Below are 26,198 nucleotides of genomic sequence, written 5' to 3'. Positions count from 1 at the left end.
TCTCCCGCGATGAAGCTATCTCTGAGGGCCTTTCACTCACTCACCGCAGGCAGGTAGGTGGTCTTTCTGTCTTCTGCCGACTCCTCTCCGGCCTTGCACCCCCAGCTCTCTCTGTGCTCTGTCCCCCAAATATTCCTACAGGTCACACAAGATCTGCCAGCAACCCTCTGATGGTTAAACTGCCGAAATCTCGGCTCTCTGCTCACCTTCACTCTTTCATTCCTCTTTTCTCCCGCCTCTGGAACAAACTCCCACACTCCCTTCAATCCCACTCCTCCCTCCAGGTCTTTAAAACAGCTGTTCACCACCATCTCTTCCCCCATCCAAAACCTTGATCTTTTCTACCCCCACTAATTCACCCCAGATCCACCTTGTTTGAAATTCCAACTTCTTTCCTGGAAGTCCTGGCCGTGTCCATATGTTTCATACCTCTCCCACCCCCCCCCCCCCCCTTCCCATGCCTCCCCCCAAAGCCCTCTCCCTCCCACAGATCTCTCGATGTCTCCATGTCTCCATGTCTCTCGGTCCCTGCTCTCAAATGTTGTGTTTGTGTCCTTCCCCCTCTCTCCCCATCTTGTCTACCGCTCCCGATGTTATTTGTTTTATGTGTCGGTTTGTCTTTCTGTGTGATTAATGTTCGCTCTTTCACGAGCCTCGATCTTGTATACAAAAAAAAAAAAAAAACTCCAGGAAAGGTTAAAAGCAGAGGAAAGGAAAGCAGAAGAGAGAAGAGAAGAGAAGCAAGCAGAGGAAAGGAGAGTGGAACGAGAACTCCAGGAAAGGTTAAAAGCAGAGGAAAGGACAGCAGAAAAGGAAAGTGCAGAACAGGAACGAGAACTCCAGGAAAGATTAAAAGCAGAGGAAAGGAAAGCAGAAGAGAGAAGAGAAGAGAAACAAGCAGAGGAAAGGAGAGCTGCAAGGGAACTCGAAGCAGAGGAGAGAAAAGCTGACAGGGAGTTAAAAGACCGTGAATTGGCGCGTCAGCAGGAAATTAAAGTCAAGGAGCTGGAGTTAAGGAGAGAACGGGGAGAGGTACCATCCCTGCTGACTGGTTCGACACCTAGCCAGAACACCTGGGATGTTGGCAGACATGTGAGGCTGGTTCCACCCTTCAATGAAAAGGAGGTAGCCAAGTTTTTTTTCCACACTTTGAGAAAGTGGCTCGACTGTTAAACTGGCCTGAGGAGTACTGGTCCATACTAGTGCAAAGTGTTCTGGTGGGTAAAGCTCAAGATATTTATTCGGCTTTACCGATTGACCAATGTGCAGATTATGAGGTATTGAAGAAACACATTCTCAAAGCCTATGAATTGGTCCCGGAAGCTTGCCGGCAAAAGTTCCGGAATGCCAGGAGGAGGGAGAGTGAGACCCATGTGGAGTTTCCCCGATTGAAAGAAACCATGTTTGATAGGTGGTGTGATTCAAAAGGAGTTGGGAAAGACTTCGAACTATTGCGACAATTGATCCTGGTGGAGGAATTCCAGCAGTGTGTCCACGAGGACATTAAAGTACATCTGGAGGAAAGGAAGGTACCAAAGCTGTATGAAGCAGCAACCATGGCAGATGACTATGCCTTAACACACAGGATGGGGTTCCACAAACCGAACTTCTCGCCTAGACCTAGCCAGGGGAGCTATGGTACATCAGGGGCGGAGAACAAAAATTCATGGGGGCGGCCTCGAGATGACTATGAGGACCACTCTGATACCACGACTTCTAGAAATCAGAAGACAACAGGTCCAAGGCAGTCGTATCCTCTGGGGAGCTCGAGGCAGACCACAAGGTTCTCCTCCGGGCCTACTTGCGCTTTTTGCCAGAAACCTGGCCACTTGATTTCCCAGTGTTACACCCTGAAAAGGGAAAATCAGGAGCGGAGTTCGACTAGTACAACTCCGAATGCAATGGCCAATGTGAGAAATCGCCCTCAACAGAGTTACCAACCATTTATTTCAGGGGGGTTGGTGTCCCTGGGTGGAGACCTGACTAACCGGAGACCTGTTAGGGTGTTGAGGGACACAGGGGCACATCAATCTTTAATGCTTGAAAGCATCTTGCCATTGTCAGAGGAGACGGCAACTGGTGGTAGTGTTCGTTTACAGGGGGTTGGTGGCTGTGTTAGAGCTCCACTTCATGTCATCCATTTGGAGTCGGAGTTGGTGTCAGGACCGGTCACCGTAGGTTTACAAGCCACTCTTCATGTAGAGGGAGTATCTGTTGTTATTGGGAATGATTTGGCCGGTGGTCGAGTTTATGGTAAACCGATGGTTGTTGAAAAGCCCAGTAGGGGAAATAACACAACCCCAGTTAGGGATGGCGACAAAGGTAGCTCAAGTTATTTGTCGGTGGACTGAACTTCAAAACAAAGGAAGAAGTTCTGACCTCTGTCTTCAACAAATATGGACCGCTTTTGGAAGTGCGGTTGGTAAAAGACAGGGAAACGCAAACGTCAAGATGGTTCGGCTTTGTCACGTTTGCAAGCACAAAGGACGCCAAAGAGGCAGAGAAGAATTGGAATGGCAAGGATTTGGATGATCAGACCATAGCCATAGAGAAGACAGGCCGTAGGCTTCGAGGGGGCTACAGACGAGGAAAACGTGGTAGTAGTATGGGTGGTGGCCCCAATCGATATTATTATGGAGGCTCCCAGAGTGACGGCAGCTCCCGAAGGAAGGATTGTCAGAATATTGGCCGAGAAGGAGACCGCTATTCAGGTGACTACAGTGACAAGCGGTCCCACCGTAATTATTATGAACGTCCGGAAAAATTGAAGCACTGAATGCTGCGGAGCCGCCGAGCCAAGATTCCTACACGGACTAACCGTGAACTCCACGTTCCTAAAGGCGTCCATGTAGTGAACTTTCCTGGACGGACTAACCATGAATTCCACGTTCCTAAAGGCGTCCATGTAGTGAATACCTCCAGGCCTCACCCCCCAACCACCATGGAACCTGGCTTTGAGCTTGGCCTCCCGGGGAAAATGCTATAGATTTGCTGGCCTTTGGGTTTTTGATCACAACCCCTTAACCTTCATTCAAGAGAAACTAGAAGCAAAAATCGGAGGGTTCTGAGAGGGAGTTTCGCTTTGCAGGGGTTCAACTGGGAAATTGAGCAAGTAAGGGGCAGGGACAATATCGTTGTTGACGCTTGGTCCAGAGTGAATTAACTTTGGAAAGCTCTGTGGGTTGTGTGAAAGTTTGTTGCTTTATTTTTGGGGAAACATTGATTACTTGTGGTTGTTAAAGAGTTTGCCTGCAAAGAAAGTTTTCGCTGTGTTCTAACTTTCTTTCTTGAGGGGGGGAAGTGTTACGGATTCGGCACTTATGATTATTGTTGTTATTATTATTATTGTGGGTTCTAAGTATTATGGTTATCATTGTTTAAAGGAAATGGTTATTGTGGTGAAAAGGTTAAAAAACGCTCCTGGTAAAATGTGGCCGGAAATCCGGATCGTGACCCGGAAGAAAAAGGGAGCGAAGAGGAAGAGGCATGGAGAGAAGTAAAAAGATGATCTTGGTTGAAGCCTCATACCGAGCGGTCGAGCGGACAGTGCGAGTGAACTTTGAGTCCTTGAAAGGAAGTTCGTGCGATAGGTGATATCGCCGGAGTGCTGTGGAGCCTGCGTAGTCAGGTATCTGCATTGAGGTTCCGGAGTATCCTTGCCCCGAAGCCCCGGCCCGAGTGAGCCGTCAGCCATTTCGCCACGCGTGCTGCCTTCAGTGAAAAAGGTTTTTGTCACGTCGGCCGGGCATTATTCCCCGGTGGGTTGCCGGGGACGGCTGTGCAAGAAAGTGGCTTTTGAGGATTATTCAGGAGACTCGCTGATTGAACCGCAAACGTGTACGTCGGAGCGTGTCTTTGGGAGGTTTTCCATTCCACCGCTATTTTGCTGGGTGTTGGACCACGTGACCTCTGGGTTGCTTCGATCGTCCACGCCTCAATTGATTTTGATCAGACATTGATCCAACGATCGCTGGAGCGAATCGACTTCGCCATGGAGGGGTACAGAGACATTGGGGGGAGTGCCGTGAGTTTGGGTTAAAGGACCAGATAAGGTGGTACCATCTTAAGATGGTGATTGTAGGGTGAATTGCTATTATTATTTGTGTCATGATTCCGGTGTGATTTATAATATATTATTGTTTGTTCATAACCCTTGGTGTGGTTTCATTATTGATGTGATTGTTTCATTTGATGGTTTCATTGAGGGTTTCATTATCGATTGATTTCAACCAAGGATAAAATATCTTTCTGCCGGGGACCCTCTCGGGGTTCGGAGGTTTACCGAGACCAGGGGATAAGGGAGGACCCCGTAACACTATTACCTCGCTCTCTGTTCCCATTTTTCCCAACCATATCCCCCAGACCTCAACAGACTTAACCGCCAAACCCAGTAGGCCACACCTTGCCTCTTCCAATAAAACAAATGCAAATCGCCGCTAATCTGCTACAAACACAACTCGACCTTTATAGATACAAAATACACACCTGGCACACATCACGATAACAAACTACGCAAAACAACAAAAAAGCACTTGTGTTTTGGCATAGAGCTTCTAAAACCTCATATGAAACCTCAACCGGATGGTGGAACCACATGACTTATGACATCATAATGATCACAAAAAAAATCAACATGAGAAGACACATATTTTAGTGAAAAGTTTGTGTCAATCGAACCAACGGTTGCCGCAGCAATGTATTTGAAAGCGGAAAAAAAAACCCGCGAAAAGCCATACCGAATAATAATAATAATAAACAAATAATCTGAACAAAAACAATAGATATCCATCCTGGAAGGATTGGATCCCGAAGGAAATGGAACATGATCAGACACAGAGGGAGAGGATTACTATGGTGATGCTGGATGAGTACATTCATCCCAATAGAGCTGCAGAGGGGTGGGCAGCTGAAAAGACAGAGGGGAAGCAAGACTCAAGGAGATATGTGAGAAGACAACCTGCACCGCAGCTTCTTGAAGGGTGATGGCAATGAGTTTCCAAGCCTTGACAGTAAAAACTTTCAGGAGCGAGATTGTGATACAGGTGTGCCAGCTCACAAGGGAGAACACATTGTGTTTCAAACAAATGTTAAATAGGCTGTTTCCCTTCCGCTCCCTCTTCCCCAAGAGAATATTATGTGAGAAGCAACATGTCAAGAGCAGACCAGCCTGCGTTAAGAGTTAGAGTTGAGAAAGACTAGGGCATAGCGGAGACGTGAGTACCAGCTTTTTAATTGTCTTTACAGGAATGAGGCTCAAGGAAGAGCAAGGAGCGAGGCTTTCAACCTGTGTGGACTGCCAGACTTTATTGTGGTTCACTCCTCGACAGCCAAGAAAATAGCATCCTCAATGAGAAAATTATCAGAGAAACCAAAGGTGGTAGGCTGAACAGGAAGAAGAATGGTTTACAGAAACGTTGGTCATCACTTGATATAATAGAAATGACCTGAGATCCAAAATGGAAAATAACATCGAGTCAGGACTGAACTCACAAAGGCCTGGCGGCAATTCCCCAAGCTGATGTCACATGGTCAAAATACAAACAGCTGGCAGCAGAAGCCACCACATACAAAGAAAAAAGGAAAGTCGAGATCCGAGGTTAATGCTGACAAACAGGTCCGTGCCATCCTATCAGAGTACGATAGGATGGCACAGAGTTAGCACACCTGTCTATATGCTGTCTCGCCTTAGTTCAATTCAGCTCACATAAAAACCTACTGGATTGGTGCTTCACAGGCACGGTGCTGTTTCACAAAGTGTATCATCCACTAGATGTACATCAAGATCAAGACTGGTCCTGCTAGAATTACTTGGTGAACATTAAAGATCCCAAAGTGTCTTTTGACAAAGAACAGGTGAGTTATTGCAGGCCACCTGAACAAATTCCAAATGGCAAGGATGTCAAATACCCTTTAACAAGAGTTGTAAGGCCTTCTTACTGCAGTGGACCAAAATCAGCTGGAAAAAGTAGCAAAGGACTTGGGCTCTGGTATACAAAGATTTTGACAAGAACAGTGACGCCACCACAAAGGAGACAGGTAGGCCTCCCAAAGCTAAAAAGAGAATAGCCAGGAATAGATACATCAATCAGGAATATCCTTGTTTAGCAGGAATATCTACAGATGCAGAAGATACATCTGTCGATGGTTGTGTTGCATTGACTTAAACTTAAACATCAAACTTAAACTCAGGTAAGCAATGATCAGAAATGGGAAAAGGGACCCTTTGCTGTCGATGGTCTACTGTCAGGGATAGAGGAGAAAATGGGTACGGAAGGAATAAGAATGCAGGGGATCCGGGGGGTTGGAGCGGGTAGCAGAGGAAGGAGTGGTTAGGGTGGCAACACAGGAAGGGACAAGCAGCAGGGACAGGGTAAGAGTAGTGTTGGTGATCGACAAGCCATTAGGATTGGATACATGGTTGGTACGATGTTTTATCCAGCACCAAAATACATGCTTGAGCTGCAGGGCTCAGCCTTTGAGCCAGACTGTTGGAGGCCTGAAAGGGATTGGTGGCCATCACAATATTGTACGGTGGTTATCTTATTTGAATTTACGGTACCTTTATGCAGTCAAATTTGACTTCTTGCTGATGTCGGACCAACTCGCTGATGCAAGCAATAAAAAAAATCTTGAAAGTCAAACGACTGCGCATTGTTGATGCATTCGGTATAATCATGGTACACGCATCTCTTCACAACCAAAAAAACCAAAAACAAACAAACAAAAAACCGAAAAAAGAAAAACATCACCCAGCTCCGACATGAACCAGGAAAGACTGTGGGGGAAAGAGTGACCAATCAGTACAAGCAGACGCAGCATTCAGAGTGCGTCGACAATCGAGTCTATTCGCTCCGCAAGTTCCTTGCGTCGAGTGCTGCTCTGCCGCTCGTTTTCCAGATATGGATTACGACCCAACTTTCCATGTACGAGGCGATCTGCGTCGTTGGCAGCTTTCAATACCATGTCGCGCATCTGTGCATCCATCTTTTGCAGCTCCGTAACCTGACAAGACACGTTTAGCAAATGCATGGCCACGTGAGCAAGAGGCCTTGGCACAGGATTGATAGGTCAGCAAGTACACAATATGGTAAATCCATTCAGAACAAGCTCTTTATCGGAATAATATGAGCGAGAAAAAGAGGTTGGATACGGGGCGGGTGAGGAAAGTCGGAAGTTACTTGTGCCTGCGGTTGGGCATGGGACCATTGGTAAGAGGTATGCCAAATGGACCCGCGTTTAACCACAGGCTGACAATGTTTGCCCATAAAAACAAACCATGGTACCCATATTAGCAGGAGTACATGGCAACCACAGGGCAAGTAGATTCTCTCAAGAAAAAAAACAACAAAGCACTGCATCACAACGCATGTTACTCATGTTACGCATCGACCTGAGCAAGCACAGCTGGGATCAAAACATGTCAAACGAACACATTCTGCAACTCAAATTATCGAGACAATAGTCTTGCCCAATATGGACTGCCTTTCCTCAAATATACAACATCGACTTTCCCCCCAAAGAAATACTATTCTTGCAAAGAAGCCAACAGGAAGTGCCCCAAGTACGCCACACTGGATCCAGAGAAATTCGTAGTACCTCGGCCTGATGAAATAATCGCTTCAAGGATAGCTCAGCCACACTTTGGGGCTCATTTCCAACGTGTCATGTCAAAGGTTACCTAAGGACGCAGGTACCTTCCTGGTAAAGGTGGCTAAAGCAGCATTATGCAATATGATGAAACACCATTAAGGTAAGAAAGTAGTCTGCGTAATCCAAGCTGAAAAACTTGTTAATTTGGTCACCATCTTCCAAATTCAACAAATCCAGCCTTTTCCGTCGTTGTCGTTTCTTTTCCATCTTTATTATCATTTATTATGACACTACGCAGTGAAGGGCCTATCATTTAGCATGTTTGGCCCTGAAAAGGGCCACATCCACGACCTCGATGTCCCTACTGCACAGGTCGGCGGTGGCATGGTCCTCGACTTTGGAATTTGTTCCTCATCATTTAAAATTATACGCTTAACCACAGAATGCCTTATTGCTCCATCCGAGCAAATAAATCTCAAGAGTCAAACAGATTGATATCTCAGAAAAACCTTCTCAGTGATGTCTGTGCCATCCGCCTTGGCCCGGCTTAGGAGGGCAGCGATTTCCGCTGTGAGGGTGCGATTTTCGGTCTCGATGTGACGTCGTGCATTGGTTAGTACAGCTCCGTCACGGTTCCCCTTGAAACGCGTCACGGCCTCCAGGAAAGGCTCGTAAAGCGCAGCGCGCTTTACGATGAGGCGTCGTATCTGATCCGCCAACGAGGCCACACGCATGCGGGTTTCTGCAGCTGGATCCTGAGACAAACAGATCAGAGTGATCGAGGTCCAATCTCAGTACGATCGAGAGAAGGTGAATCTTAAGTACGGGTTGGTAATGAAGTCCGCCATAATTAACAGGACTAAAGTGAAGAAAGGGGGAAAATGGAGGAGGGTGTTTAAGCCTCACCTTGGTGATAGAAAAGTCCAAACGAACGTAGATGATGACAGAGAGGAAAAGAATGCAGAAAGCACCAACAACAAGCAGTGGCTCTTGTAGCATCAAAGCTTTATTGAACGTGTAATGAAGCTGGTGGTGGGAAAGGGTAGAACAAGAACAAAGTACTTACACGGCCTCGCTGTGCCACGCCACAAGCAACTGCATGAAACAGACGTTCACAGCAACGGATCAACAATGCAAATATTGGCCGAGAATGGTCCGAACGAGGCACAGTATTTACGGTCCACACAAGGAACGTGGATCAAGCCCAAAAACCAAGAGGGCCCCAATGGGTGGGAAAATGCATATGGTATCTGGTGAACACCCAACAGTAACCACCAACGATTTTAAAAAAATTTGCGTTTGCCAACCTGGGCCTGCTCATTATGTGGGTTTAAAAATGTGTTAAAAAAAACAAAAAAGCAACTACACTAGCCATCCAAAATACATTTTATGTGTTGCTCTTATACGAGCCTCGACTTTGTATACAAAAAAAGTGAGGTTATCATGAAGGAAAGGTTAACCAAATTAACATTAAGAGAAGAATTACCGTATGCTCTCAGCAGTTTTGTAAGAAGATGAGCACAACTTGAAACGACAAACTTAAAATTAGAAAAGAAAGCATGCTTGGCCCTGGATTTATTTTCACTTGTACTCAATTCACTGAAACCCACCACAAAATCTTGGATGTGCTGCTCCACCAAGTTGCTCTTGCGAGCTATGATAACCGGTCGTCCAAATGTGTCGAGGTAGGTGAAGTGGAGCATCTGGTCAGACTTGTGAACCGGGTAAGGTGGCTGCAGCTCAATGTTCCTGCATTTCGAGGAGAAAGTGGAAAAACGGAGTACCAGTGACGCATCACCATTATCGGGAAACAATACATCCACCCTCATCACAAACAATGCAACTTTCAGAATCACCGCCTCCCCCCCCTCCCCCGAACCCAATGCCCCATCCTCCCCCAACCCCACCTTCCAAAAAAAAAAAAAAAAATCCAGGCCCTCAATCAATATGGCGAATGCCTTCATAACTGAATAAAACTCAAAACACCTAGAATAAAGTCGTGTTTTTATTTCCAGGTGTAGACGTACATGAGACGACTCCAGACTTAGACTTTCACACGAACACAGCAGCTGACGATCGTCGTATCTGATTGTTATCTTGGTTGTACGCTTGTGTGACAGGGAACAATCATTCGTGCACAATAGCATTAGAGTTGATGAAAACTGCAACAGCCAAAATGTCATGACGCAGTCTGGCCTCACGGGTCATTCATGGTTCTCTTTTTCTTTGTGAGAGTCAACAACTACACCAGCCATAAACCAACATCAGGTAAATATTGGAGCGAACTCCCTGTGAATTGCAGGCAGTTGTCCACTGTTGGCGCTGCTACTTCTGGCGATTGTGGTAACGAGAATATACAAGACGGTCTCTACAATGCTGTGAGGTCTATTCCAAAGATGTACTATACACAAAACTAATGTTGGAGTATCTTCTCTAAAAAGTCGCTTCGGCTACATGAGTGCCTACCTGGTCTGTCAGTTGATTGTCCAGTTGTACATTGTGCAGATCATTGCATGATCGACTCCCCACAACATTGAGAACAATCTGTCATATGCAAGCCAAGAGTCGGTCATTCCGCATAAGCTGCTGCCGTACGTTTGCCAGGTCCAGAAAATATGAACAAAAGCAAATTATCGACAAATCTGAAAATTCCATGAAGAGGCCAAAAGTGAGACACCAAGGATTGATCAGGTTCCAAGACACATTATAGAAACTAGCAGGGTAACCGCCCTACGGGCGATCCTCTTCCAGGCATGCAACACCTTCCGACACATCCCTTTATTTGGATGGTGTATAGGCAACAGACCACTGCCACAATCACTCTCAAAAATAAAACAAAAAAACCCTATTATGGACAAGAAGCAAAACCATGCATAATGCTTATGTGCTTACATAACACATTGTGGTTATACATTTGATAGTTCAATTGCACTGGCCTATAGGCTGACACCAGAGGCCTGAACGTAAAGTCGCCTCACAAGGCCCATGGATGCCTAGATTGGCTCCAACCTTTGGATGTTCTTTTTAACAGTGGCTTTGGTTGTTTCACACTGAACAGAAAACTTGTAGGGAGGCCACGGCGATTGTGAATATGACACTTCTGAAGACGTGTTCGGCTTACCAAAATGGTGGGCGTATGATTTTTCCAGGTTACAATTCTGGGTAGCATCAGGTCAGCTGTCCAACCAATAGGTATAGAGTGGACATACATGATACATACAAATACTTGTTCCATATACAGTATACAGACTTTCATTTGCCCAGATAACACCACTAGACATCCCATAAACATTTCAAAACATCAGTATGGAAGACCTTATACACTTTTTCTCACAGGAGCAGATCATTGTTATGTAATTCACCAGACTGCTCCTAATGGTGAAAGCTGAATAGAACAGGGAACATTTGCTTCAGCATTTCAATGATCACAAGCAGTTCAAGTACAGTATTGTGGAATGGTTCAAGAAACCAGTCTGAATAAATAGCCCTGAGTGGGCTGACGGTCATCCACCGAGATTGTTTTGGGGGACGCCCCCCGGAAGCTGTCCGATCCGAAATCGAAAAAATCTAAGACTGAGCGAGCCTGTGGACCATTGAGTAGAAGGGCCGTATCGCGTGTCAGAGCAATCGGTTGGTGAACAAGGGACGAGTAGGCATCCGAAGTTTCAGCAGGTAACCCCCCTGGGAGCCCCCATGATCCAAATTCGAAAAATACGATATCAAAAAATCTTGCTAAGACCGAGTGATCGAGCAGAAGGGCTGCATCAGGTTTCAGAACAATCAATTGGTAAATAAAAGAAGAGTAGGGATCTGAAATTTGGGCTGCGCTTCGATAAAATAAAATGCATCATGGTCATTTGCCACCTTTACTATCAAACACTCTTCTGTGCATGCTTTGTTTTACTCATCTATCATTAGTCGTTCAAAATCTTGTCTTTATGACTCCTTCTCTGTCTATGAGTGCTCCCATTACCAATATATTTTTTCCTTCATACGAGTCATGGCTTCTTCGCTTGGTAACATCATTGGTTGAGGGCACCGCTGATACAATGCTCCTTCTGCTGGTTATGACAGGAATTTGCAATTTCTTCAGGGTATCGGCAATAGCTCACCTTCTCTTCACAAAGGACATCGTGCCGTGGGGGATCCCTAACCTCCACCAACTCAGTCTTAGATCTATTGCAAAGATGTACTATACACAAAACTAATGTTGGAGTATCTTCTCTAAAAAGTCGTTTAGGCTACATGAGTGCCTACCTGGTGTCAGCTGATTGTCCAGTTGTACATTGTGCAGATCATTGCATGATCGACTCCCCACAACATGGAGAACAGTCTCTCACGTGTTCAAGGGATGAGTATCAGGTTCCAAGACACATTTGATCAGATTCCATTAATAGTCTGAGAGACTTCCATCTGAGGGATGGCACACATTGACGAATCACCCTGCCTGTGAAACACCAGGATTAAGCCATGACTAAGAGACCGAAATTGATACTCACTTGGTACTCGCTAGGGAAAAAAAAAAAAAAAAATCTGTCCTTCGTCCTTACAGCTGTGCGTGCTCTTTTGTACATTGCCATCACTACTCTGATCAACCATTCCTCCACTCCTAACTTCCTCAATGCCAATGTCAATACTTCGCGTGGAACCCTATCGAATGCTTTCTCCACATCAACAAACCCAAGAAACAACTTCTTCCTCTTCTCCATGTACTTCTCCTGCAACTGCCTCACAATAAAGAGCACGTCTGTCGTTCCTCTTCCTGGCATAAATCCAAACTGCATTTCGTCGATCTTCACCTTCTTCCTTATCCTCCTCTCCAACACCCTTTCCAATAACTTCATTCCATGCTCCAATAACTTTATCGCTCCGAGCCACACTCCAGAGGGTCACCTTTCCCCTTGTATAGAGGAACGAGGGTACTCAGTTCCCAATCCACTGGAATGCAGCCTTCTTTCACCACCAGATTACAGATCTCTGTCATTCTCTTCACACCCCAACTTCCTGCTGCCTTCAACATATCTCCCACAACTCCCGCCGGCCCTCCCGCTTTTCTACTCTTCATTGCTTTTATCGCTGCCTCAAGTTCCTTCTCAGATATCTTCTCTGCCGGTCTCTGCCTAAAACTGGGTTACTCTCTATGTTGCCATCCCATTCATTCTCTGTATTCAACAGCATTTCCATATATCTTTTCCATCTTCCTTTAATTCCATGTGGGTCCACAACGATTTGTCCCACTTCATCCTTCAAGCAACTCACCCCCATCACATCACACCTCTCTTTCGCTATCTGCTTTGCAATCCTGAATACCGCTCTCTGACCCTCTTCCGAATCCAAGCGTTCTCCGAACATTTTCCGACATGCCTCCTGCGCCTTTGCTACCTCTTTCTTTGCAGCCTTCTTGGCTACCTTATAACTTTCATGCTCTGCTTTTTCTGCTCCCGTACCCTTCGCCTTCTGCCACTCCTTCAACTTCTTCCTCTTCTCGTCAATCCTCTTTCCAACTACATCATCCCACCACCATGTTTCCGAGTGCCTCGATAATATTAGCGATATTATTATTATTACGAAAACAATGCTACTGTATTAAGAAAACTGGGCTCATTTGTCCGAAGCGGCCTGAAGGTGAGGCATGAAGGCATGAAGCGTAAGGCCGATATGTACGGTGTTGTTGGAAGACCCATAATACCTATGATTTCGATATTTGATGGTCATTTTAACAATCAGTTTGTTTGTGTTTCACACTGAATGAGAAACGTAGAGGTAGAGCATGCAGATTGTGATATATGACGGTTCAACTACATGTTCGGCCTAAACAGCATAAAAAATCAAAATGATGGTGGTGGTGTGTGGTCAGACGTCGTTCGCCATAATGACATCACAGCCGTGATCACATCAAATCACCCCCATCATGTGACCAGATCCTCAGCTCTGATTGGTGTACCTTTGTGAGGGGCATACATACATACAGCCAAACACTGTTCAAGACGGCTTTGCCCTATGGGCTATGCAGTGAAAGGGTTATTTTCAAATATTTGTGCAGGATGTGCACCAATGACAAAAAGCAATGCTTTTGATTTACAGATTTAAAATCTGTAACACCAATTGTGCACAAACTCAAAGTACAATTATAAAACAAACACCGAAGTGAGCTCATAATTTGCCACACCGAGAGGTAAAGCTGCATTTCATGCTCACTTCAAGGGTGAGCAATGTGCGGCCAAATCTTTAGACATTTGAATAGCAAACAAACAACAGGAAGGTGTTTCTCATTGAACGAGCTACCCACAATCGATGTCAAAAAAACACAAAAGCATCTATCTATACCCACATGGCTCCCTCCGGAAGAATGATCTTCACCGTCAGGTCATCGATGACTTGATCGTCAAACACATGGTCAACAAACCGCATTTTGAGAGCGTACTGCTCACCTAGAATAAATAAATGAAAGGTTGTTAGGAATGTAGGTGATATAATGACAGTAACTGAGTATCAAGGTTGCAGGTTTAAACAACGCAAGTTTGTGAGGCCGATTAAGAATCTTACCGAGGTTGTAGAGGTATTCATAGCTGGGCAGATTGTAGCCGATGTAGTAGTGGGTTTTCCAGCCACCGAAGAGGGGGAAACGAGGTCTGACGTCCATTTCAACAGAGTCTTCCATCACGAGGAGATTGCTTGTGGAAATGTTCCCAATCTCATCACGGTAGTAAACATCTTGAGCAGCTGCTGGAAGAATAGTCTGGAGGAGAGGACAAACAATACACCGTTAGGTGAGAAGTGAGAGCTTACTGTCGCATGCAAGTTAACACATTACCTGCAGATCAATGCGATTAGCAATAATTAATTTATCATACTGGCCTTGAAGGAACGGACAGAGGAGATGCCGCTGTCAGGCTGACGCTGGTAGTCGTAGCGTGAAAACGGGCCCTTCAGCACAGCCCCCGAATGTCGCAGGTCAACGGTTTCCTCTACGGCGATGTTCCCCCACAGGGAAACTTCAATGACACGCTCGAACTTCGTCACAGTTAAGAAAGGAGAGTTGTTTTCAAAGTGAATACGCATCGCATCCTGGAACAGGAAGGAAAGCACTATTTGACGGGAACTTTTAATAGTTACTTACAACCAGCCCTGGAAGTTGTTGGATTGGGGGTTACGAGACGGAGAAAATTGTACAAGTATATCTATCTGGGTTAACATCGAGGCAAGATGGCAGGTCAAGAAAGCAAACAGGTACGGGTTAAGGAATAAATCAGAGAACGACATTGCACACATTATCAAATCAATATTTTGTAGAAATAAATGCGGATTGTTGCTCCCAACTTGCCGGCTCGATGACAGAAGATGCCATTTCCATTTTTGCCGTCCCCATCACTTCCCCGTTTAGAATCCCGTGCGGACATGGTCAAATGGTTAGTCTTCGAAACAAGCGTTTCCATTTCCTAACAAAAAGTTTAACGGTCAACTAAATTTTCCATCCGGTCACAATAAGGCTTCCTTCTTTTAAATGTTTTTAACACTGTGGATGTCACCATTTTAACCTCTTCAGCAGACACAAAATGTCTTCCTTCATACTCATTTTCCATTTTGGTGAAGAAGAGTTGCTTTGACTCAATGAATATGGTGGATGAGGCAAAGCAATTCTCACGCCAGAGAGTTAGATGGGTTGTGGACATTGCCATTGCTCAGCTTGATGCCGTGGAAACCAAGGCCTTTATGATTATTGGAATCTCACACAATGAAACAGAGTGTACGGGCCTATCACTTTGCCATTGCAGACAGGTCGGTGGTCTGTGTCTTCCACGACCTCCTTTTTGGTATTGCACCCTCAGCCCACTCCTTTCATCCATCCCCTTATCCACCCAAACATCCCTAGGATCAGCACCCCCTCCTGGTGAAACTCCCAAATCCACAATAACTGCTCACCACCACACATCCGTTCCTCTTTTTTATGCCTGTGGATTGTTGAACAAACTTACTCATTCTCATTTGCTCTCATTCTTCCCTCCAGGTCTTCAAGATTAGCTGTTCTCCACCATCTCAGATCATTCCCCATTCAAAACCATGATCTTTTCTACCACCATCAACCACCCCCTTCCCCTTCCTAATTTCTAGTTTTTCCTTCCTGAGAGTTTCCTTCTGTATCCATCTTGTCCACCCGATGCGTCTTCACCCACTCCTTATTCTTATCCACCCACATCCCTTGTTTGTCCACCTCCATCTATTTTGTTATTTTGTCCCTCTTTCTGCTGTTGCTTTTGATATTTTGCATTCTGATTCCTTCTACGCTCTTCCACAGACCTCAACTTTGTACACATTTTTTTATCCAATAAACAAGCTAGCCTGGATGCTAAAAAGTCCAAACGCTTTGCTGAGCTGTCTCAAATGTCCATTCCGGCCAGGTTGGCTCGGATGCCAATGCTGGACGAAAAATAAATAAATACATATTTTAAAAAACACTTGTTCTCGTCACCGACCTAACTCATCCACCTAGTTTTGTCATTGGTCGTGCACAACCTTTTGAAATACCATGGTATAGATAGTTTCTGGCCACATTTTTCAATGATAAAGATTTACTTATAAATATTTTAAAATTCTCGGATCCGGATCTGGATCTTCACCAAGGTTGAATCAATTTGTCCTTGTCATACACCCAACCTGTCCACCAAATGTCGTCCAAGTCCATCCACAACTTTTTGAGATATCCTATTGACAGACAGATTAAAATATAACCTCCGTCCACCTTCGGTACCACACTGCGAACAGTGCATCACATGGATTGACAAATCACCCGATGCTCCCAATATCCATACAGCACTACATCAAGATTCCCACCAATGTGCTTCTTGCCATAAGAAATATATGGTGTTGAGTTCTGGGGATTGGATATAATCAGGAAAAATACGTGCATATTTTCTTCCATAAAATTCAGACTTCTCTGCAAAGAACTACTCACATAGCTGAAAGGCTGGACATCTTTGAAAGGCCCATACTCAATGACATCCTCATTCTTGGAAGTGCTGTCCAGTTTGCTGAAGCTTTCCACGTGCTTGGAGGCCAAGCGCACTCGTGCAAGCTGTGTGGAAACGATATACGGAGTGTAGAAGTAGTGGTTCCCCTGAAAAACCACCAGTTGGCGCTCCGTCTGCACGATGTGCGTCGGGAAGGGGCTGAGTGTTCGAGTGAAAGCAAACTCCACAATTACTTTGAGCTCTTCTCCCGAGGCCAGAGGTGTGGGTAACTTGACCTCATAAGCAACACCCCTGCAGGTAAAAGAAACATCACAATAGAGATGTTAATGAAATAGATTATATTTTTGACAAATTGGAAATTATTTTTAAGTTATCATAAAATGTACTGTAGTTGGCTTGTAGGTAGACCCACATGTTATTACTTCACCATTTCCCAATAGACAATTGATGAAACTACTGTCCTTTGTCAATAATAAGTATGAACGGACGTTCAAGACCAGCGCTGAAGGTCCCATCTCCAAATGCCAAACCGCTCACAAAGGAAAATAAAGGTTCGATTGCCAACCTCAAAACATAAATGTCCTATTATAATAGGACATTTATGTTTTGATAATTATCAATATGATCCACCACGCGGTGACCCGGGTTACCGTGGTAACCCGGGTTACGCCATGACGCCGCCATATTGATTAACCCGGGTTACCTCGTGAGATACGGCAATTCTCAAATCAGGGCCATTTAACAGTAACCCGTTCTCTCGTGAAGGCTAGAATGACACGGAACATCCACACTGGGCATGCAGTTCTTCAATAAAGTTTGTTTAGATGTGATACCAAATTCAACAATCAAAATAAACCAGGAAAATAATGCCAATACTGGCGATCCAATAGGTTGCGTACATGACTGTACCAGCGTAGACCGGCCCCAGTGTAATTATAGACATTGCACGACGTCATACTGAACTGAGTGATCAATCAATAATCATGGCACGCGCACGTGTATTGCATGGAAACGTGCTTGTTCTTGCCAAAAAGTATGGGTACACAAAGGATTTTCCTATCACGCCAACCCAGGTTACACTCCCCCTAAAATAAATTAATTAATTATGTAAAATGGTCAAAAATCACAGGGCAACCCGGGTCACCGCGTGGTGGATCATATGCAAGCAAATCAAAGGGCGGCGCAAAGTTCCCCTCCCTTTATATAAGGGATTGTTTCTCCGTATGCAGCTTTAACAAAGGGACTGAAAATACGTCTCTCGGCTTCTACTGGGCGAAATTGGCTGCAAATTTCAGAAGTAAATGCTTTGAATGTTGAGGTAATATGTTCCAAATTTCAACATGTCTGTCCACATTCTTGAGGTTTTTTTTAGAAAACACTCAAAATCAAGTTGGTGTCTGTCCGTCCGTCCGTCCACCCAAAATGTGTTAGCGCTCATATCTCAAGGGCTATACATTGAAACTAGCTGAAACTTGGAATGTACATCGGCCAATAGGTCTAGTTAACGGCTTTTGAAACAAATTCCACCTAAGTGCTATAGTTTTTGCTTTAAAATTAAATTATATACAAATAGACATACACTACTGGTCAAAAGTTTTAGAACAGGGGTTCCCAACGTGTGGGTCATGACCCCCAGGGGGTCGCGGAGCCTTGGGAGAACTTGGTAGCCTTGGGAGAAGGGAACATTACCAAAACTTTCATTTCGCTGATACCTAGAACACACAACATAATGTTGTGCCGGTGGAGTTGGCTGTAGTTTTCGCTCGCTCTTTTCGATGTGTTGTCGATATGAGATGAACATAGTCTATTTCCGGGTTTTTGTATTTAAAGATCTGAAGCAATGGCTAAAAAGCGCAAATACTCGGAAGACTACCTCAACATTGGCTTCACCACAGTCCTCACCAACAACGGCGTCGAGAAACCACAATGCGTCTTGTGCCATGTTGTCCTGAGTGCGGAGTCGATGAAACCTTCGAAACTCAAGCGTCACCTAGAGACGAAGCATCCGGAACACGCAGAGAAGGATTTGGAGTTCTTCAAATGCCATGAGCTTCTTCTCAAACGCCAAAATCTCGATGCTAGTGGGTCTTTTGAGCACCATAGTGCAGCAGCAGTGGAGGCCTCATATGAAATTGCATTGGAAATTGCCAAACACAAAAAGCCTCACACCATTGGAGAGACAATTATCAAACCCTGCATGTTGAAGATGGTGAAGCTCGTTCTCGGGGAAGCCAGCGTGAAGAAGATGCAGCAAGTATCTTTGTCGAATAATACTCTTCAGAGGCGTATTTCTCATATGTCTATGGATGTGAAAGAGCAGGTTTTGGATGAAATCAAAGATTCTCCGCTGTTCTCCTTTCAACTCGACGAATCAACGGATGTGAGTTCATGTTCTCAGCTGCTTGTCTTCGTGAGGTACATTCATTCGGACGACATCAAAGAAGAATTCCTCTTCTGTAGTGCACTTGAAACCACTACAAAAGCTGTTGACGTCATGGAAAAGGTCTCTACCTTTTTTCATACCGAAGGTCTGCAATGGGGAAGCGAGAGCAGGGTTTGTACGGACGGAGCACCAGCTATGCTAGGATCGAAGTCAGGATTCCAGACAAGAGTGAAGGAGCTGGCTTCCGAAGCTAAGGGCATCCACTGCATGATCCACCAATATGCTCTCGCCAGTAAGACGCTCCCTGCCACTCTGTGGGAAGTGCTCGATTCTGTGATCAAAATTGTGAATTACGTGAAGGCTGGGGGCACTCAACACTCGTCTATTCAAAGAACTCTGCAAAGACATGGATGCTGACCATGAGGTCCTTCTCTTCCACACGGCTGTATGCTGGTTGTCGCGAGGGAACGTTGTGAATCATGTCTTCGAGCTGAAAGACAAAATCAGGTTCTTTCTGGAAGTGCAAGAAAAGAGAGATCTTCTGGCTCACTTCGACGATGAACCGTGGAATAAACGGGTTGTGTACTTGACGGACATTTTCGACCAGCTGAACAAGCTGAATTTGAAATTTCAGGGAAGGGAAACACACGTTCTCCTATTTCAAGACAATCTACGGGCCTTCATATCCAAACTGCAGAACTGGCGTCGGAAAGTCAATCTTGGGAACATCGCCACGTTTGAAAAACTATGCGGAGTGATGGATGAGTCTGAGGGCGAACTAGATCAGATCCTGAAGGATGAGATTACCGGACACCTTGAGTCCCGAGAAAAGGAATTCCAGCGATACTTCCCTGAGCTCACAGGAGAAGAGGTGGCACTGGTAAGAAACACTTTCTCTGCTACACTTGACGTATCCAGCCTCCCCAACGAAGTCCAAGATGAATTCTTGGATCTACGGAACAACTCTCCGGCGCGTGACCTGTTCCAGGAGAAATCGGTGACTCAATTCTGGTGCACTATGCATCAATCATATTCCAAAGTCAGCATGCTGGCCTTACGTGTTATTCTTCCATTTGCCTCCACCTACCTCAGCGAGGCCGGATTTTCTACCCTCGTCCACATCAAAACGAAGACCAGGAACAGATTGGATGGCGAGGATGACATGAGATTGGCTCTTACAAACACCCCGCCACGAATTCCAGGACTCGCTGCTCAGATGCAACCCCAACCATCCCACTAGCTAGGTTGGAGAGATAATTATATGTTAGTGATGACGATCATGGATTGTGTGACGATGGATGGCAGTGAGAAAAAATGATGAGCTTGGTTTGACTAACGAACTAAAATTACCCGAATTTTATAATGTGCAAGGAATATTGCAGTAAAATTTGCAAAAAATTGATGAATTAATGATTGTTTTCTCTTTCTTCCCTTTTCCTTCTCAGAAAAATTTGTAAAACTGAAACGGCTGATGGCAGGGGTGTTTTGGGGTTTTGAGAAAGGGGTCATGAGTACAAAAAGGTTGGGAACCACTGTTTTAGAACACCACAATTTTTCCAGTTTTTATTGAAATTTACGCAGTTTAATGTCTCAATGTACTCTGAAATTAAGCATAGAACAAATAAACAATTGGAGATAAAAACGAAATCACAGAATCATTTTGTTTAACAAAATTTAATTTCAATTTTTGACTCAGCAAAGTAGCCACCTTTTGCAGATATAACCACCGAACACACTCGTGGCATTCTTTCTTCAATGGAAATCAAATATTGTTCGGGAAGTTCTTCCCAACACTGTCGCAGAAGTTCCCACAAATGTGTTGCACTTGTAGGTTGCTTTGCTTTCACCCTTCTGTCCAGTTCATCCCAAATTAGCTCGATGGGGTTTAAGTCTGGAGACTGTGCTGGCCATTCCATGATTTGAAGCCTCCAGTCTTGTTATTTTTCTCGAAGGTAGTTTTAACATAGCCTGGAGGTGTGTTTAGGGTCATTATCTTGCTGAAGGATGAAACCTTGACCAACTAAGTGTATACCAGAGGGTAGAGCATGGCGCTGCAAAATGCTGTGGTAGCCCTTTTGGTTCAGGGTGCCAGTCACTCTGTGCAAATCGCCGACTCTGGATCCAGCAAAAGAGCCCCAGACCATCACGCTTCCTCCTCCATGTTTGACAGTTGGTGTCACACACTGAGGAATCATCCTTTCGCCTACTCGACGGCATACAAAAACCCTGCGTGATGAACCAAAGATTCCAAATTTTGATTCATCGGTCCATAAGACCTTCTTCGAGTCTTCAGTAGTCCACTGGCGGTGCTTCATGGCCCAGGCAAGCCTCTTTTTCTTATTTTGCCATCTTAGCAATTGCTTTCTTACTGCCACTCGACCTGTCAAACCTGCAGCTCGAAGTCTTCTCTTCACAGTTGAAACTAAGACTTACTTACTTCGACCAGTATTAAGCTGTGCTTGAAGCTGTTGTCCTGTGAGCCGCCTATCACGCAAGCTGTTGCCTCTCAGAAACTTGTCTTCTGATTCTGTTGTGGCTTTGGGTCTGCCAGACCTCTTCCTCTCAGAGTTTCCTCCAGTTTCCAAGTGCCTTTTGATGGTGTTGGAAACTGTACTCACTGACACCTTGGCTTTCTTTGCAATTTCTCTAAAGGAAAGACCTACACTTTTGAGGGTTATAATGGTCTGTCTGTCTTCCTTTGTTAATTGCCTTTTTCTTGCCATTATGATAGCAATATACTACTTCCTGCAGTGCAATATTGTCCAAATAATGCTTTAGAGGGTGTAATAACAGTCTGTTCCAATACTGCTTTTATACAGACAGGGGGTTTGTAATCAAGTAATCAGCAGAGGTTAGGACACCTGTAGGAATTGTTTGCATCAACTTTCAAGGCTTAATTTACTTACATTGCTGCAGAACAGCTGTAAGTTGTTAACTCATTCCTTGTTCCCTGAAAAAGCCTTTTTTTTTTTACAATATAACTGCAATTTACATTATTTTCCCATTTTTGCTAACCTAAAATTTTTTTTTTTTTTACCTCGAGCAGTTTACCTTTGTACCATTTCAGGTCATTCACTGGACTTGAATTGCTTAAATTTCAATAAAAACTGGAAAAATTGAGGTGTTCTAAAACTTTTGACCAGTCATGTATATATACACACTTTATACCACTTTACAAATATTACACAAATCTACACCATCAAAGTCCCTCATCAGAGTCCCTGGTGTTGGGCTAGCGGCTAGGGTGCCGGCTTAGGATCCTAGGTTCGAATCCCGGTCAATCGCTGACTTAATCGCTGATTAACGATCGCTGATTAACGCCAGGGGGGTTGACTCAGCCTGTCATCCTTCCGAGGTCGGCTAATTGAGTACCAGTTCACTGGTAATTCCCTGCTTGTCGTTAAAGGCGGCAAAAAGGGTTGGCGTCAGGAAGGGCATCCGGCTGTAAAACATTGCTTCAAAAAGGGGACCGAAAAACAACAACAACCACAGTTCCCGAAAAAGGCCAACCCCCGCTTGCGGGGAAAAATGGCCTCTAAAGGTGGTTTTTTTTTTTTTTTATTACACAAATCTAATGTGCTGGCCCAATGGCCTAATGAATAAGGCATCATACCCCCAAGCTGGGGATTGTGGGTTTGAATCCCGTCTGGGTTGAATATTTCTTCCCCTTACTTTTTCCAAGTCTTTTATATCATCTTGAATAAAGTATTGTACGATGAACAAATACATTTTGTTCGTATATAAAATGCATCTTGTGAAAAATGCCAGGGGCAAGGAAAAAGCCCCTTTACACAAGGGTATGTGCCATGTGGCAAAGTATAGAAAAGAAGGGACATTCCATAGTTTGTAGAAAATGCCAAACAATACAAAATAAGGGGCATTCAAAAAATCTCATGTGCATGCTGGACTACCCTTGTGTTCTGAGGAGGAACCAAGTGATGCTCTATAAAAGTTCATATAAAGGGGTGCCCGACATCTGGCAAATAAAATACATTTACTTCTTCATGCAGGTGCATGAATCAAATTGGCACCCCTTTATATTACCTTTTCCAGAGCATTAATTGGTTCCTCCTCAGAACACAAGGGTAGTCCAGCATGCATACAATATTTTTTGAATGCCCCTTATTTTGTATTGTTTGGAATTTGACAAACTATGGAATGCCCCTTCTTTTCTATACTATGCCCCATGGCACATACCCTTATATAAAGGGGCCTTTCCTATGCCCCTGGCATTTTACCCAAGAATCACCATAAACCCAACAACAGTCCACAAGTACCAGGAACACAACTTGTGGTCAAGATGCTAGCTTACGGGTCCCAGCTTAACATACAGCCGAGTTAAGGCACACCAATGCATTCTTCGTTATCCTGCCTGCGAAGCCCAAGTTTGACAGTTTAAAGCCAGGCTGAGAATCAAACCCAGACTCGAGAGCTCAAAAGGAAAGTGTTCTGCCTCTGTCAGGACGTCGAAGATCACACACGGTGTAGCAGCAAGACTACACCAATAAATCCTCCATCACATGGTAATGCATTTTATTGGCAAATAAAACAAGTCAATTCCTTAATTCCAGCCACGACCAACTACTTACACCCACTGCCATGGATGAATGTAACATCGTAATATGAATGAATGAATGAATGATCGTTTTAAGGCCATTTTCCCCGCTAGAGCGGGGGTTAGCCTTGCAGGCCCCATGACAATCATGGTTCCCTATTTGAGACAATGTTTTTATGGCCGGACGCCCTTCCTGACGCCAACCCTTAGTCGCCTCTTACGATGCGCAGGGATACTGTGTACCTATTCTAAACCGGGGTACACACCGTGATCATTCATCCCAGCAAGCTGGTACTCAATTTGCCGACCTCGGAAGGATGACAAGCTGAGTCAACCCCCCTGGCGTTAATTCAGCGATCGATCGGGATTCGAACCCAGCTTCTCTTGTTTTTGTTTTTTTTATCTCAGTGGCCGAAGTCAGGGTATCACCATGGTAAGCAGGAAAAAACAAACTGAACAAAAAAATTAAGCAAAAATAATAAATACTGCACAAGACAAAACCAATCAAATGTAGAAAGATAACTTATATTGACAAAATAATTGACTTGTAAGAGCGTACAACTTACTTGTAGCCTTCCAGAAACGTTTCTTTCACAGCAAGAGTTGCATCGTCATTTTCATCATCGTTCTTAATCTAAAACAAACAAACAAAAAAGGTTGAGGTGAGGAGGAATTATTATTTTATTTTTATTTTATTTTCTTTTTTAACCGGAGGAGCCACAAACTCACACGACCGAGCCCAATATACAGGAACCGGAAGTATTCTGCTGAGGTTTAAAACTTAAAAACCACTGCACCTACTTCCTGGTACATATTGACGTCATACATTCCACTGTTCCAGGTGTAACTGAGTGCATCAGTCAGTTAAATCATGTATTTAAAGATTGTAAACACCTTTGTTCGATTTGGTGAAATACCCATATCTTTGTGGCTATACCGCTATCTCTCAACGGTGAAGAATCAATTAAATAATTAAAGAGATCTGGTATCCGGATCTTCACCAAAATCGAATCGATTCGTCCTCGCCGCACATCCAACGGATCCATCATGTTTTGTCATAATTGGTCCATAACGTTTTGAGACATCATGCCACGTATCGTTTTTGGCGTTATCGCTCAATGGTGAAGAATCCATGAAAAGTTCTCTTAAGCGGATTCGGATCTTCACCAAAATCGAACTGATACGTCCTGGTCACACACAGAACCTGTCCACCAAGTTTGGTCCGAGTCCGTCCTGAACTTTTTGAAATATCCTGCTCACAGACAAGCAGACGGACACACAGAGGTGAAAACACAAACTCGGTCCACCTTGGGTGGCGAAGGTTATGACCTCCGCCACCCAAGGTGGATGGACATTATGTTTTCACCCTTGTCAGTCCATTTGTGGCCAAATATCTCAAAAGGTTGTGGACGGATTCGGACGAAATTTGGCAGAGATGCAGCGTATGTGACAAGGACGAAATGATTAGATTTTTGTGAAGATCCGGATTCGGCTACTAGAATTTTTTAAATGATTCTTCACCATTGGGAGATCGGGCCAAAACCGATACATAGCAGGATATCTCAAAAAGTTGTGGACGGATTTGGACGAAACTTGGTGGAGAGGTTGGGTGTGTGACAAGGACGATACGATTCGATTTTGGTGAAGATCTGAATGTGGATTCGGATATGAAAATTATTTAATTTTTAAAGTGATTCTTCACCATTGCATTGAGTGATATGGCCAAACAGGTGGAGGTATGCTCTCTACAGAGTGCTATTATAGTTAAATATGCGACATGTGGCGTTTGACGTTTAAATATCAGTGCGAGTATCACGTAGGCCCATGACGTCACATCTAGAAGACGTCCACGAGAGAGAAAGGGGGGTTTGCATTGCACCGATGCTAGCCATACCGTGGCGCCAACGAACGCCAGGTGCGCAGCCAACTTGGCCTCCGGTGTGAGCAGGAAAGCGAAGGCCGCACCGGGTCCATCATTAACGAACGTCAGAGTCGCCTCTTCACGAGCAACATGAGACCGCAGGTCTATGTTACGATCCACTTCGGCCAAGCGGAGCTCTGCCCATGTCACACTCTTCGCAATGAAGCACAACACACAAAACCAAACGCACAGCGACGACGACAATCTCACAATCATGACTGACTGAACGCCTGAACCAGAAAGAAACGCCACGTTTCGCTTACTTTACACAGTCGCACTCTTCTTCATTCAAATTAAACTTTTCGTTAATACAATTTTTGACGATGTTCGAAGATTATAACGGGCATAGGATAAACATAAGCATGATAATACAACACTAAATTGACTTTCTACAACCAGGATAAAAAAAACCAAAATGAAACAGTTGGCGCTCACAACTTACACTATTACTCCCACCAACTACTCCGCCATGGTTATAATGCACCGATCAATAATGTGACTCCCCCCTCCCCCCCCCCCCCCTTGATGTTGGTTCTGGATAGAATGACGATTAAAGATGTATTTAAGCACACCGTATAATCACCAATCCATGTAACCGCGGAGACCACTTCGATCCTCTCTAACACCCCTTTGGGTGCTTCAACGCAAACAATGCACGTTGAATCATCGAAAGCACAATGGCACCTGATGGAGGGGTAGAGGGGGTGGGGTGGAGGGGTAGTGGGGGTGGGAGTGGGGATGGGAGTGGGGGTGGGAGTGGGGATGGGAGTGGGGGTGGGG

The 26,198-nt window shown here is 44.7% G+C and overlaps 1 protein-coding gene and 1 non-coding gene across 2 annotated transcripts; both read right to left on the bottom strand.

Annotated features, from left to right (window-relative positions):
- Positions 1–4,437: 4,437 nt before the first annotated feature.
- On the bottom strand, positions 4,438–25,863 carry RPN1 (ribophorin I). The gene is made up of 10 exons (XM_068111966.2): positions 25,392–25,863; positions 24,064–24,131; positions 16,544–16,850; positions 14,449–14,658; positions 14,137–14,329; positions 13,922–14,021; positions 9,201–9,339; positions 8,497–8,616; positions 8,100–8,345; positions 4,438–7,002 (listed from the first exon to the last, which is right to left on the bottom strand). Exons 1-10 carry the CDS (start codon positions 25,632–25,634, stop codon positions 6,820–6,822), a joined length of 1,809 nt encoding a protein of 602 aa, XP_067968067.2. The 5' UTR covers positions 25,635–25,863; the 3' UTR covers positions 4,438–6,819.
- LOC137426343 (small nucleolar RNA SNORA84) lies at positions 7,177–7,317 on the bottom strand. The gene has a single exon (XR_010984299.1). It is a non-coding gene; the product is annotated as a small nucleolar RNA SNORA84 (small nucleolar RNA).
- Positions 25,864–26,198: the final 335 nt, after the last annotated feature.

Source organism: Myxine glutinosa, chromosome 4 (genome assembly GCF_964187855.1).
Source record: "Myxine glutinosa chromosome 4, kmMyxGlut1.1, whole genome shotgun sequence".
NCBI lineage: Eukaryota > Metazoa > Chordata > Myxini > Myxiniformes > Myxinidae > Myxine > Myxine glutinosa.
The sequence above is the reverse complement of the archived record's forward strand: the minus strand, read 5'-3'. Positions and strand labels throughout refer to the sequence as shown.